General features: G+C 42.1%; 1 protein-coding gene across 6 annotated transcripts in view; it reads left to right on the top strand.

The window, feature by feature from the left end:
- Positions 1-15,863, top strand: part of LOC122985302 (septin-7-like) — a 58,503-nt gene that overhangs the window by 15,002 nt on the left and 27,638 nt on the right. For all 6 annotated transcript variants that reach the window (XM_044355852.1, XM_044355853.1, XM_044355854.1 and 3 more), the window contains exon 3: positions 15,243-15,349. In XM_044355852.1, coding sequence (XP_044211787.1) covers positions 15,243-15,349 — 107 coding nt within the window. The remainder of the gene's footprint in view (positions 1-15,242; positions 15,350-15,863) is intronic.

Below are 15,863 nucleotides of genomic sequence, written 5' to 3' on the forward strand. Positions count from 1 at the left end.
ATTGTAGTGAAGTGTGAAAGCTCGGCTCGACTGAGAGGCCCAGTATTGTTCCATTGTAGCTTTGGAACAGACAGATGGTGGAAGATGAGATGACTGGGGCTGATGCCTGCAGGTAACTTCAAATTCCAACAGTGCGGGCAGCGAGAAGTCATTTCTGTAGCAGTTGCATTCAAATGTGCAGGTACAAACTGTGTTGCTTTTGATAACTTCAAAATATATGAACCTATTTTCAATGTATGCGAGCACTGAGAAATGACAAAGAGATCTTGATCTATTTCGGTACCTAGCAGTAGATACAGTCTATACAGTAGTATAAAATGAATGAATACAATGAAGCTGTGAGGCATTGCAACAACATCCCTGTCCTACACACTGCTGAACAACTGGGTGACAAGAGCTTTCTAATGAGTGCAAGTAGACTAAGTAAAAATAAAATATGGGTGTGTTTGTGTGTGAGAGAGAGAGAGAGAGAGATAACAAAGGTCAGACGGGCTGAAATATGAGCTCTAATATGTCTCCTGGCGAGACGTTTCAGATTAACAGATTGTAATGGCATCCAGCTGTAGCCGGCTGTGTGTGGGTATCTGAGTTAGTGTAATGAGATGTTTATGGTAGTTTGGTACATAAATATTGTTGCTGTGGTCACCCTTAATATGACCTGCAAGCAGAAAATGTAGACATAAGTGTGTGAATTTGAAGAGTTCAAAGAATACATAGAATACGTTTGAAGGAACATTGTAGTATTTTCCAGCCCGGGTCAAATGGTGGGCAGTTGCTGCGGACCCCTCCATTGTTTACAATGTAAACGTGACAGCAGGGAGGGTGGGCGGCTGCCGTTCTTGTGGACGCACATGGCTATGTGCCGCCGCCTTCGGAGTTTATAATGGATCAACTTTTACTATTTGCAGTGTGACCATGGCAACCACAGAGACCACACTGAGGGACGTAATACAGGAGTTAATTTTACTGGTATCTGAGCTCCCTGTATTATACACCCGTTCACCAGCAGTGAAGAAACAGATCAGCAAAGTGAAGAGCTTAGTCAGTCAACAGAAAATTAACTGGCAACTGTTTTTATAGTTGAATAATCATAATTTAAGAGGCAAAAATTCCCCAAAAAATGCAAGATTCAGTTCCTCAAATGTGAGGATGAAATGCTTTTAACACTGAGTATCTGAGTTTTGGACTGTTGATGGGACAAAACAAGACATTTGAAGACATCACTTTGGGCTGGGGGAAATTATAACAAGCATTTATATTTTTTATTATCTGACATTTTGTAGATAAGACACCTAATCGATTAATCAAGAAAAAAATTGGCAGATTAATCAATAATAAAAAAAAAAATTAGTTGGAGCCCTACAATGAAGAAAAGCGTGTTGAAACAACATCAGCTACAAAGGTTGCTTATCAGTTCTGGGCCAATAAACGGTGTTCATAATAAGTTAGCTAATGTAGCTAACTGCATAGGGATCTACCTCTGCGTATCTCAACTAGCTGCCCATTCATCTGTAGCTCGTTCTGATGTGGTACATAGTTTTATATTAAACCTACTGTATTATTAGTACAGACATTATAATATATTGTGTATACCAGTCATGGCCATTTCCGTGGAGCTCTGGACTCACCAGGAAGCAGCTCTGGTTGTTCTGCTCTCATTCGGTCACTCCCTGAGAAGGAACGCCACCAGAAACTGCTCCACTGGTGTTTTTTTTTTATTCAGCTCTCTCTTTTCTTTCTCCCCTCTACCCAACTTGCTGTCTTCCCCTCTCAATCTGCCTCTCTCTGAGGGGGAAAAAGCTGCTTCCTGCCCCTTTGTCCAGCTGGCAGATTGAATAGAAACTCCTGGAAAGATTAGCGAGATCCAGCGCCAGTGCACAGAGCCGAACAGAGCAGAGAGTCAGATCAGAACTGAAGAGAGCCGGGAGGAGAGGGGAAGCGATGCTGGCTTCACGCTGCTTGTGATGTGTAACAAGGCCACTACTTCACAGCCCCGCTGCTTCTGCTTCCCTAAAGCAACTCAGGAGGAGAGCACATCAGAAGACTCTGACCTTGTAAGCAGTGCTGTGAGATGCATGTGGGACATTGCATTAGAGATGAACTGATACAAGTTCTTGATGGAAGACTTTCAAATTTTCACTGGTTCTCAATATTCTGTGCTGATTCAATCAGCAGAGTCAGCATTCAGAGTTTTCCTGAGAATGTACTTCATATCAGAGTGGAATAGCTTCTGAAACAGCATTTAGATCAAAGCAGGGCTACAACTAACTAGTGACTGACTGACTGAGTGATGAAGTTACATCATTGGTCGGCCAGCTGTGTAGCCATTTCCTCATTGGCCGTTGCTCTCTAAAAATGAATTGGCTCAAGATGATGGAAGCGAAGGACAGCAGCACGACGCAGAGTGACTGCGCTTCTGCTCCGAGCTCTGACGCTCTCAGCTCCGGTGTTAAAAGCAGTAACGTCGGCTAAACAGACGCATACCAGCGTTTCCTCCTCTACCGACTGGCAGCGCTGTCAGCAGCTGGCAGGAGAGACGCTCTGCGGTGTGTTTGGATTTTATAACTGAACTAATACCAGGACTCAAGCTTTTTATTTCTCTGATGTTTTCATATCACAAACAATGAACAACAGCATTAAATCACGAGTCTTGCAGGGAAAACATGCGACGTGTAGCTATTTTATTAGCTAGTTTAATGTTGGGCGGCTGCTCTGCAGATGATTTGACTGTAACTGTGGTAACTGGGCGGGGACAAGCCTCCTGAATTTGCACCCAAAATGCTAAAAAAAACAATTTCCACCACAGCCTCCTTAACCAGGAAAGAGGCAGAAAAAAGGTGCATAGAGGCGTGAGGGAGAGCACACATGAGCGCTCTTGTGACCACACCCTAACCAGTGATGTCAGAGCTGGGAAGTGTTTCCAATCAGCTGTCAAAGGCAAAACACCTGTTGTGACACCACTGATTTGGGGCATCCCCAGTGGTGAAGACACAACGTACAAAGTAGTGTAACAGGGACTTCCTGCAAACATTGGTGCATGTTAGATCAAAAAGCCCGACACGACTTTCATTCACTTATCAAGGCCTGTGAATGACGCAGCCAGTAATGTTTTGCATGAGCTTGAATCTCTTTTACAGTCCAGTAGTAGTCTGTTTACTAAGTCGGTATCTGTTTGTCTGCCTCACTGATCCCTCTGCGGTTGTAGGACTGTTTGTCAGTCTATCCCGCTGTTTGTCCTGTTGTTGTTGCTGTAAGCATGTGAGCTCAGTGTTTGTGTGTAACATTGTGCAGTGTGTGTATGTGTGTCCAGATAAGACGGTCTGACAGGCTTAGGATTGACCGCCTTGCCTACTGACCTTGCAGAAGTGAGTGAGTAAGGGAAGGCTTTGGTCTAGTTAATCTGCAGGCTTAACCAGATGCGTTAATACACACACTCTCTCACACACACACGCGCGCGCACACTAAATGTGTCTGTATTTAACTCCTTTTTCCTTCCATCAGTCTTATTCCCATATTACACTTAATCATAAAGGATCAGCAATCAAAGAGAGAGGAAGCAACAAAGTGCACAAGCAAATTGTTAACATGAGAAAGAAGTAGGTGAAATTCTTCAACAAGCCAGCCACAGTCTGAATTTACTGGTGTGTGGTGACTGTAATTCCTCGTTTCGTTAAAGTTTCACTTCTCCTAAACACCATACAGTCATTTATTTTAATGGCCGTTATTTTAAACTGTTCTGATCAGACTTTTGATCTGGCTCCGGTATATGTGATCTTTTTCAGTTTCATTTTCTTGAATACCAACTATTTGTATTTCAAGGCGTTCGACCTGCTCATAGAACGGGAATAAAAGTTATAATAGAGTAAATTATGCAAATCATCACAGTTCTTCACACATTCACACAGGGAACAGTTCAGTTCTGGAGACCAGTGTTTCCCCTGCCTTCACGCTGCAGCGGTGCACAGCCACTGCAGAATTATGAGCGCCGCCGCTAAAATTTCACATGATCATTCATATCAGCGGGCTACTAATGATTTTCACTTGCACACTGTGCGAGCACGATAACACCCTATGTTATTGTGGAACTGTTTTGAGTCTTTGACTTGTGCATCAAATCCCAGAATGGTAAGTGGACTGTACTTGTATAGCGCCTTTCTAGTCTTCCGAACACTCAAAGCGCTTTTACACTACGAATCACATTCACCCATTCACACACATTCATACGCTGAATGATACAGGGGCTACCATGCAAGGTCCCAACCTGCTCATCAGAGGAAATCTAATCATTTATACACATTCACACACTGATGGCACAGCCCAAGGACACATCGACATGCGGACTGGAGGAGCCGGGAATCGAACCGGCAATCTTCTGATTAGCGGACGACCCACCCTACCTCCTGAGCCATAACCACCCTGTCGTCAGTCTGGCAGTAAATGTGCAGTACAGGCTACAGTGTGTCAGTTACTAAATGCTGCGGCTTCTCAAGACCAAGAAAAGTCTCTATTGTCTATTGTTTCTCCAACTGCTGGGTTAGTCTAGCCTGACCAGGCTCACTTAAGGTGGACCAGCTATTCTCATTTTAGTGTCAATGTCAGTCGCTCTTAAAAAGAGAACGGAGAAATGTTTTGTTGCTGAGTCTTTCCCGAATTTGGCTCAGCACTAGCTCCCCCCCCCCCCCCACACACACACACACACACACACACACACACCGCCACCCCAGAGCAGTCAACCTAGAGGAAACACTGGAGACTGCAAAATCTTAAAGTGGTTGATGATGATAAGTTATCTTCAAATATGTCTTCAGAGCTGGCCATGTGCACTAAATCATTGTCAGAGTCCAAGGCGTTGCGGTAAAGGCAGATCAGTCCTTCGCTTTCATGAATTCTTTTAACTGCGTGTCATATTTTGCACATTTTTATGCTTGTTCACTGCCTGCAGTTATTGAGACATAATGTGCAGTCCACCTCCCTACAGCGTTACTAACTTCCACACTTTGATTGCATAATTAGCAGCAGAAAAATAGCACTTGTTCCTTATTTTTCTTTGTGACCCCCCCCCTCCCGTTAATCCTCTCTCTGCACTACTAGAGTCATTTTTTCGTGGCAGGTATTTCGACATGTGATTTTTATCTCTCAAAGGACTGGCAGCACAGTCATCTGGCCCCTTTTTTAAATTTCTTTTTTATTACATTAGGAAAAGTACAAATTTTCCAGCGCAAATTGGCTCTTTGTCGGGGCTGGCAGAAAAGACCCAGATACAATTAATAACATTAAGTAATGATGGCTGCATTCCATTCAGTGGTTTCATTTCCAGAGTCCTGGTATTGTGCATGCTGGATAACTGGCATGTTTTACTGGGGGACGGTTCAATGTAATTGAGCCATCGTTAGTGTTATTAGTAACACCTGTGCTCTACCTGCTGTGACACGTCAAAGTGTCTGCTGTGAAAAAGGCTTATAAAAGAACCACTGTGCAACTTCACCATGGCAGTATCTTACTGAATGTAGAGATATTCTAGTGATCAGGCCAAAGGACTATGGTCAAGGATACAAGGAAGCCAAAAATGAGTTTTCTGCACAGGGGGACCTTTTTCACAGCAGATATTTTGACATGTCAAAGCATGAAAAGCACAGGTGCACTTAATAACACTAACTGAAACTGAGCCATCGTTAATGTTATCAGTCTCGACTATGCTTTTCCTGCTATGACAGGTCTGCTGTGAAAAAGGTCTATTAAGGACAAGGTGAGGAGGTACGGAGTAGAAGCAGAGCTTCTTCACATCGAAAGGAGCCGGTTGAGGTATTTCAGCCATGATAAGAGGCAGACCCAGAGCATGGTTGAGGGATTATAAATCCCATCTGGTCTATGAACCTCTCAGGATCCCTCAGGGGGAGCTGGAGGAAGTGGATAGGGAGAAAGACATATGGGTGACTTGGCTTATCCACCTCAATCAGCTGAAAACGTTTGGATGGATAAATAGGCTATTATATCGTGTCACATTGTATAGGTGTTGCTTTTATGTGTCCACACCCAGTATAATACGTTATGGGTTGCACACAGCTGTGCTTCACAGCCATAAAAAAGCGTCATGGTCTGGCTGTTCTTCCAGGTTACAGTCTGTTTCTCAACTGCCAAGTGTCAAATCCAAGTTGACAAGTTGGTACTTGTGTCCTTTTACAGAATGATGTTCCCATGTCACTTTATAGACAACCAGATTCCTAAACTTGAACAGTTTTGTGCGGGGATGTCCTGTGTCTGGCCCCAATCCTGTTCCATCCTTTCAAATTGGGTATCTTGCCAGTTCGATACTTACATTTACATAGCAACAGAAGACGAGCAATGTTGATTTGATATGACACTAGTAGGCTGAGGTGTACAGAACACTGCAGAGTACAAAAATGAAAGGATGGGTTTTATTTTAGCTGATATAACGCTTTTGAATATACCCGGATCGGCCCTGATACTGATCCTTAAGATCGACTAAGGACATCTCGTCGTGCCATCATTTCAGACTCACAGTTGCTCATTTCCCCAAGCGATTGTGTCAGCAACATACTGCAGATTCTTGCATTTCTTGAACATGATGCAACATTCTTGCAGTTCATTTTGGGCCTTTCTTATTGTTTTCATAATGTGATACATCCTTGCTTGGCAAGAATCCTCTCCGATCTTTATCAGTCCTACTTCAACTGTTTGATAGTTATCACAGAGGACACAGATACACGTCTAGAGAAAGAGTTTGTGGTTCCAGAAATGCACAATGCCACCCAGAAGCCCCGCTTCCTGCACAACAGGCCAGTTGAAAGTCTTAGAATGATGGCTCAGTCTGTAGTTTATTATGTCCTGGTCTGTCCTGGATCTGTGGTCAGTTTACTATGCATTGAGCCGTCCATGTTAGAGCGTTGTCATTATTGCTGGACAGCCTGTTTACAAACCTGCCTCACAAAGACTCGTCATCGCCTCCGGGCACAACACTCAGCACAGGCCGCTCCGTCAGTGTGTACGTGTGTGTGTACATGTGTGCGGATGAGCTCGTGCACATGTGCATGTTCATGCATGCTTAGTCAAACCACTGCAGGCGAGTCTCTCCCTCTCCTTTCTCATTCTTTCTCTCCGTTCTGCTCCCGTTCTCTCGGCCTCTATTTTGAGATGCACATGTCTGCTGTGACCCAGCACGTGCCAATTCTGTCAGATTTAGTCTCAAGCTCGGCAGATCGAAGCAGAACACTCGCTCTCTAATTTTAAAACCAGAGGAAAGTGGGTTGTGTCCCTCCAAGGCTCCTGTAGCGCGCCCGTGTGGACCATCACAGTCCGACCGAGTGCTGACACAGTCGAGGTTGGATTCCGATTCTTGCATAGAGTCTGCTGGACTTGCAGATCCTTATCTCCGCCAAAAACAATGACCTTTGCCCCCTGTTTCAGCCAGACCCATTTATCCTCAACAATGGAGAATTATCTTTTCCAACAGTCTGGTGTTCAGCAAACACAACTTCACTCACGACCACTGTCTCTCTGTGACTCACTACTGCTCTCTCCTTTATGCCTGTATGTTCCCCAGATGTCTCTTTTCACACTTTCTACTTCAGGCCTTACACATGTCTGTTAGATGTGTGTGTTTGTGTATATTTATATATATGTGTGTGTGTGTGTTTGTGTTGAGTGCTAGTTAGTAGGCCTGTCAGGATGTGAGGGGGCCAGCTGCTGCCTCAGGGCTGAAAGAGAGGGAGAGACAGAATGAGAGAAAGAGAGGGAGGAATGTCAGGAATCCTGTGGGAAACCCACTCTGACCATTTGTATGTTTGTTTTTTTTCTGTCTCTCACAGTCCAGCTTGGTATAGCTTTTTCAACAGAGTCATATATAATATGCATGGACTTCAAAGTGTACGTTAATCTTGCAGTGTGCTACTGTGGAGCCATGATTTAGCATCAGTAAAGCAGTCAGGTTCCTGGTGCGCCGGTTGTTCTGTTCATTAAATTTACAGTGTTTTCTCTTGGTTTCTGGAGGGCTTAGGTGCTGTTTGTTCCTCCCCTTAGAAAATCATGTTATTTGACGAAAAACCATGCATTTTCACATAATTTTGGACTATTAACATTACAAAATTTAGATAAAGAAAAAACACAGGTTGTAGTTTTCACAGTACACTCAGACATTAGCAAGAAGAATGAAACAAATATGCTCACTGATGAAGTAATCCTTTACATTTTGTGAGTGATCACACTGTGCGCCATAAAAACTATATATCAGTATCAGTCATTCATCCTGTCCTCTATCCTCCTCCCTCTGCTGCTGATGTGATTCACTGCCTGCTGGTAGAGAAAGGGGGGGGGCTGCCGTCTCAGCCAGTAGCTAAAACTAAACAAACTAAGCTAAACAATTAGCTGTTAGCTTAATCAGCGCACTGTGGCTGTGTAAAACATGCCGGCGGTGGACGGGACACTGCAGGCGAAGCAGGTGGAAATATCGCTTTTGTACATGTTTGTGCTTGTTGAGCAGGTGGTTTAATAAATTACTCTTATTGACTTTTGCTCGCGAAGATTTTATAGCACTTACAGTAACAAGTGAGATGACGTCAACTCAAGTTAATTATTTAGAAATCTTCACTTCACCTGGTTCACTGCCTCCACTGTGGCCTCTCTGCTCTTCTGTCTACTCTGTGTGTGTGTGTGTGTGTGTGTGTGTGTGTGTGTGTGTGTGTGTGTGTGTGTGTGTGTGTGTGTGTGTGTGTGTGTGTGTGTGGAGGACAGAAAAAGCACGACCAGAAATTTTCTCTTCATTCATTTGTTACTGCGCCTAAGCGTTTTTGTTTTTTTTTTTTCACAGCGCCTAAGCGCCTTATAATGGTAGGGAAAATCCTGATTTATTTCTGATTGTATTGGTTGCTAGTATCTCATCACAGTAGTATAATAAACAAAGTATCCCAGTAATAAGTAATAGAGCTTTATTTATTCAGGAAGTCTCACTGAGATCAAGATCTTGTTTCCAAATTAGACTTGAGAACAAATTACATAACATCACAATAAGACCGTTAGTCACACAAACCATTCAGCTCATTCACAGACTGAAGCCCACTAACTAAACGAAATCCCAAATATTCCATTGATTTAGCTTTAATAAAGGATCTAAGTCATTGCATCAGAATCAGAGATTGTCTTTTTTTATTCCACGCATTCCTCTTGTCAAAACCTGGCGCCTACATTACCCACGTTGCAATTCGACTGCCAACAGTTTAGACACAGGTTAGAGATTCAGGTGTGTTATGCTAGTAGCAGCTAATGTAGCCTGGAGCTGCTAGCCTCCAGCAGAGATGAGGAGCGGGTTACAGAGGTCTGGTAACTTCACTGTTTTCTAACTCCACACCCCAAGATTTTTTTCATTTTCAAACTTGTAGTCTTCAGACCCAACCAATCGCATTCCAGTATCAATGTGCTTATAACTGGAAACCAGTCTTCCCCAGTTCAGCAGAAAGTAGTGCAGCCAGTGGGAACTTCTAAAGCTAACCTATCCTGTGATCTGGTGTCACGGTTACTCGTTTTCAATAATGTATTATTAGATCAGAGATCATCGAACTTCCTGTTCTCACTAAATAATCTTGTAATGTAATTTTGTGTAGTACATGATGGTTTAATTTAGCTCAAATGGCAAGAATGATCACAATGAGAACACAGGAAAAACACTGTGCCCCACAAATGATGCTATTTCCCTCCGGGCTAGTCAATAACAAATTAGTTGGTCTTGTTTTGCTTCTATGTGTTGTACCATCTGTGGCCGGCCTGAACTGAAAATGCTGGAACACAGCAGCGAGAGCCCGTACTTCCCAAAGTTTCGTCAAAATACAAATTAAGTGTTTATCACACGAATGGCCAAAACGAACTCTGAATATATGTATAAAGAAATAGGCAAAGACATCCTCTCCATCACTGAATTAACAATGAAAGAGTTGAAGTACAAAACAGACATTGGCGACAGAGAGGAGAAATGGAAAATGGAATGTGTTTGGAGGCCGATTCGGAGACAGAGCTGAAGAGAGATGGAGTGATGGCTCACTGAGCGAGAGGAAGAGGAAGGGAAACAGCGGGAATGAGCTGGAAGGGTCATCCATCACTGACGCTCAGGTCATTAGTCTGTCAGAGCTGGCACTGCGCTTCCAGTTGTCATGTGGAACCAATATTTAATTAAAGCTGAAAGAGGGAGGCTAATTGGGACGGACCTGCCCTCAGGGGGGCTTAGAGTACCGCTGTGACTGACTGAAACATCCGTCACACTGTAGTCCTCTCAGTCAGAGAAACTAACCTGTCATTTTTAGCTACAAATCCTCCGTTTCATCTGTACAATCATTAATAACCAGTTTCCACAGCATTTGATTTGGTAAAATGTTAACTTTTACAATTTGTTTGCTTATTAATCTCACAAATGGAGATCAAAATGCTTAAGTCAAGTTCGACTGGTTACAAACCTTCGTCAGCAAGCCAACTATAACCATCCATATCTGTAGAAAGAGATACAGAAACCTGCTCCTCCCTGGTTTGTTTGCACCAAACATTACAGTGTTTGTAAAACCAGTTTGGTTCATTTGAGCAGCCAACGTGATATTTGTTCAGGATACACTGAGACACTTGGACAGTAGGATGTTAGGTGAGCTCAGTACAGGGTTTAGGTTGTTTGGGCCCCTGCCTTGACTTTTGAGATGACAGATTTCAGTATCACATCTGTACCACAGACAAGAATGGGCTATTTCAGCAAGACCACAGACAGAGCCTGTCAGGAACAGAGAGCGAAACCTTTGACCCATGACTCTCTGTCCTGAAATGCCACCGTCACCCTGCTTTCACACAGGTTGAGCAACCTGATGAGGTTCACGCAGAAGACACTTAAAACTGTCAGGAAGATATAGGGCAGCACTTTCAGAGTGGAGAGCCATCTGTCATAAAACAGGTGGCGACGCATGAAAAAACATGTTATTTGGAATACATGAAGCCTAGCAGAGAATATAGGGTTAACGTTTGTGAAAACACATCAAATTATTCAAGTCAACAAATTATAGGCTAGCTTGCTTTATTTGAAGGCAAGGCAGAGAAAAATTGATCATAAGATACATTTTTATTATTAGATAATATGTAATAAGGTGGATATATTTCAAATAGGAATCAGCCATTCAAATAGTGTCCAATGTTTTCATACACTCTCCATTGTTTTTCTCATAATGCATCTGTGTCTAATCTGTGACTCCCAACAGCCATGAATGGCGCTGTCATGGTCTGTTAGTATTGATAACAAGAAATATAGTTCTACAAAGAAAAGATCTTAAAAAGATTTCATACTGTATGTCATTTTAAAATAAAATGACTATTATAATAAGGGCAGTAATGATGTCTTGGCTTTAGCCCAAGTTCATGCTCTCAGTTTGTTCAGGCTAACTGTGCTGTGAGTCGTGCTCAAGCTACATGTGTTAACTAGCTAGCAGACTCCCTCAGTGAAGCGGGCAATTTAAAGTCCTAGTGAAATGGCCGAGTGAAACTGAAAATTTGGAGCTGGACCTTCTTCCCTTGTTGTCATAGAAGGAGGTCAGGAGGACAAGGGAGAACATTTTTAACCCAAACACACACCTCTGACCCATGATAACCCCTCTGCCAGCTACTACCACCCATACGCTAACGGTTAAATGTGGTTTCAAGGACTTAGCTGGTCACCGCAAATCACATCAAACTGAGTACTCAGAGTGCAGGATGAGTCATCAAAAATAGTTTAATATTTCACAATAAGAGGGAAGAGAGGAAAAAATGCTTACATACCAAGTAATAGCAGAACAATTAAAATAGTGCACATATAAGAAAAAGTATTTTTGACTTCACTATGCTGGTTTGTCTTAAAATAAATATATTTTGAACACAGCAGCAGTGGCTAGCTAACCAAATACATTAGCCAGCTAGCAAGCTAGATTTAGTTGTTAGATTGAATGTAAACTATTTCCATAAAAATAACCTAATTCATCAGAACCTCCATGAAATGGATTGCACACTACCACAAACATCACTGGGTTTTATTACCTAAACGTGATCTTTAGGATTAATGTTTTCTTATAACTCTAAAGTGGTCCTTTGTGCATAACTACAGATATTTCAGCTAGCCATGAGTGATGTATAGTGTTTCCTTAGATATTCCATCATTAATCCATCACACCTGTTAAATTGCTTTTCAGTTCAGGTTTGTTAAGTTGCGTGATGTAGCTGCAGCCTCCATGTGAGACCACTGGGGTCATTGTTAGGTTACACATTTCACTTCATTTCCTGCTGTTTGTTTTGTCGAGTTAGCATCAGTAATGACACTAACCTACCAATTGACACAGCTAGAGCAAAGCGAACAAGAGGGGCAGACATAAAGTTCAGCATTAGGGATATATATACACCCCAAAACACACATAAGTAGCCTTTCCCCTCCATGTTTAGATAACCTTCCCTCCTTTGTAGGGTGGGGAGCAATGTTCCCTTTACTGAAGAGGAGGAGTGTTTTATATATCTGTGCTCTCTCATCATGAAATGGCCTTTGTGTATATGCGCGTGTGTGTGTACGTGCTTGACCTCTAACTCCAAACAGTCCGTCAAACGGGAGAGTCGGCTGTCGTCTGGCTGCAGAGGCAGCAGGAGACACAGAGACAAAGTGCGGTTCATAACTCACACGGAGACAGAAAATCATCCATAACTGAGCAAACACACACATGGGGCAGCCGAAGGGTTAAGAAGGAGTAAAGACTGGAATCCACCAAGGCTTCACCTCAGGTCAACATGGACTGATGGTAACCACAGATGTCCTGTTGAAAGAAAGAATGAAACAGTTCTCCCTGCAGATGTTCCTCCCCAGCAGGTTGCTGATTTGAAAGACATAAAAGGAGAATTTATATTCCCATACATAAAATATACCTGTGAAATGGTGCTTAAAGAAAAACATTTTTACAGTGAAATTGTAAAAAGTAACATTTGAGCTGACTGACCCTCAACCAGGAGCACTACTTTCATAAGCCCCAGATACTGCACGAGAGACTTTGTCAGCTGTCACTTCTCTACAAAATTGCTCATCAATATAGAATTACTGGAGAAGCATCTGATCATCATTTTGAAATGGAAAACCTCCAGACTTCTGCTTTCAGACTGAACACAGATTGTTGCGAAAGTCATACAAGTTGGCAACACCGTGCATATTTTTCTCAGATGTCAAGAGCAGCTCGATTTCTCTGACTGAATGCAGTAGGGTCTTTGCCTGTTTGCAACACAGATATTCAAAGGCGCAATTTATATTCTATCTTAGCATACTTGATGTCACTTCAAGGTTAGTTTTATTTTCTCCAGTAAAAGAAAATGGTTTCAGAAGAAAGGAAGTGCTGCACAAAATACATATTTCACAGCAACACACTCTAAATGGCTAAATAGTAACAAAGAGTAAATGGAGTTAAACACTGATAAAAGAAATGTGGATTCTCTGCCCTATCAATGTTAACTTAAAAATGAATCCATAACTATTTTAATAATTGTGGTAAAAGTTATTGTTTTAGTTATTTATCATGCAAAAATGCCAAACATTAGTTTATTCCAACCTGTCAAATGTAAACATTTCCCTTTTTCTCTTTGGATTTTGGACTTAGGGTCACACAAAATGAGCAATTAGAAGACATTCTGAGTTCTGGCATTCTTTTTTAAAATGACTTTTTTTAAAACTTTTTTAGTCTGAACAAGTAATCAAATAATCCAAAAGATAATCAACAGATTTAATCATCTGGATGTAACTTTACACAAAAAAATGCAGAGGAAACATTTACTTTTACAAATTTAAACATACTCATAGGACATAATTCTTACTAAATGAAGCTGTTGAAAAGAAGAGAAAAAAAACAACAAATGTCAACAGTTGTCAATCAAAAAGACTGCTTTCTGTCAATGGAAACTAAAAAACATCTATTAAGACAAGTGCAGCATATTCATAATTAGAGAAACAATTCTGAGGTTTGAGTATCATAATAAAAAGCCTTTAATACAACTAGCCAGGACACCATAAAGCCTTCAAACTATAGATCTACACACGGCAGGCTCACCCAGCTCTGATTTCACTTATGTGTTCACCATATGAGATATACAACGAGGGGCTAACCTGACTGGCTTGGCACAGCAGTTCATAGTCTATAGTTAACAGAAGAAAGGTGGACACCAAACTAAACATCATCAATACAAACACCCATATTGTTACATGGCTATTAATAGATATATTGAAAATAACTGTCCTAAAATTGTGACATATTGCTATTCTGTTTGAAATTGGATTCACTTTGATATTATAAATGTAACCCCCGGTGTTTTTTCAATGCTCTGTATCCTTCGGAATTTTTCTTTTAATTCTCAGATTTTAGTAAGTACACTACACCCCCTCCAGCTACTGTGTACACAGGTTTTGTTCGTGTTTGGTCACAGTTGCCAGGGGAGTGCCGGCTTCGGTTTTTCAAAGGCTGAAAAGCAATGTGTTGGCGTGGTGGGAGTCAGTCAGAGGTCTCGCTAGGACAAGCGGCCCTCTTTCCCTCCGATCAAACACTCCTCCCCAACGCCTTTTCATGAGACACGAGCCAGATGCTCAGCCATTAATCACAGCATTGTGTGTGTGTGTGTGTGTGTGTGTGTGTGTGTGTGTGTGTGTGTGTGTGAGTGTATGCAATGTGTATGTTTGGAGTGGATGTGCTCTTTGTCGAGTAAATGTTAACTGTGTGTTTGTGTGGCTGCTGCTTAACGTTAGCATGGGAGCAGGGGATGGAAAGTTGGCACAGTAAGGAGAGAAAAGGGAAGCTTTGAGTGGGAGGGACGGAGGAAGATCGGATAGACGGGGATGGTGAGGGAGAGAGTGAGCAGGAGGTGGAGAGGAAATGTTTTATTCCCTCAATCAGAAAGCTTTTCTTGCTGGCAGACGAGCTCCTGACCTTTTCCCTTACAGACAATGAATCTCCTTTATTTCCTCTGCTCCAGTCTCTGTGTGTGTGTGTGTGTGTGTGTATGTGTGTGTGTGTGTGTGTAATGCATGGTTGAGTATGGTTTTTAATACGTTTGTAGTGTAAGCATACATGCTCATATCATGTGGCTAGTAGGTCTTTCCATTTCCTGTGCTTCTCTCAAATAAAATGCTGTGTTTTTATTGCCTTCCCACAAAATGAATATTTTTTTTATCAGTTTAATATGTAACGTGGTTGAATTTATGTGTTTGTCCTCAGGTGAATCCGGTCTTGGTAAATCAACACTCATTAACTCTCTGTTCCTGACTGACCTGTACTCCAAGGATTACCCCGGGCCATCCCAGCGCATCAAGAAGACTGTCCAGGTGAGCTTACTCGTTAAGCATTAGGACTCATTAGGCATCACAACTGTTTTATCAAAGTTCACTCCAAGTAGGTCAAAAGTTTAGACACTACGCCGCACATGTTTACATCCTATATGTCCTCCAAAGAAACTCTCAAGTGACAGCTATTGTAAGTGGGTGATGACTGGCTGATGACCTCATATACTGATGACCTAGTTTAGTTGAAAATGAGTATCCTGTTGTTGTGAGAGACAAGGACAGGGACTGATGTGGAAACATGCAGTTCAAGGTAATTACTACAGAAATAGCCTATAAAAGTTCTATAATTATTATTCAGCTTTTCCCCCCAAAAAGACATATCAGTCACCTTACAGCCCAGAGGCAAATGTTCAATGGCATGGTAGCGCTCGCGAGTTTGCTTGCAGAGCTCTGAATTGCTGCCCACGTCCCTGATTTTTTTTTTCCCCCAGCTGATTAAATAAGTGGTGTTGTGCTCACTGACGGCCAGTCAGAGTTTTGTAAGTGATTAAGAAAA

Source organism: Thunnus albacares, chromosome 7 (assembly GCF_914725855.1).
Source record: "Thunnus albacares chromosome 7, fThuAlb1.1, whole genome shotgun sequence".
NCBI lineage: Eukaryota > Metazoa > Chordata > Actinopteri > Scombriformes > Scombridae > Thunnus > Thunnus albacares.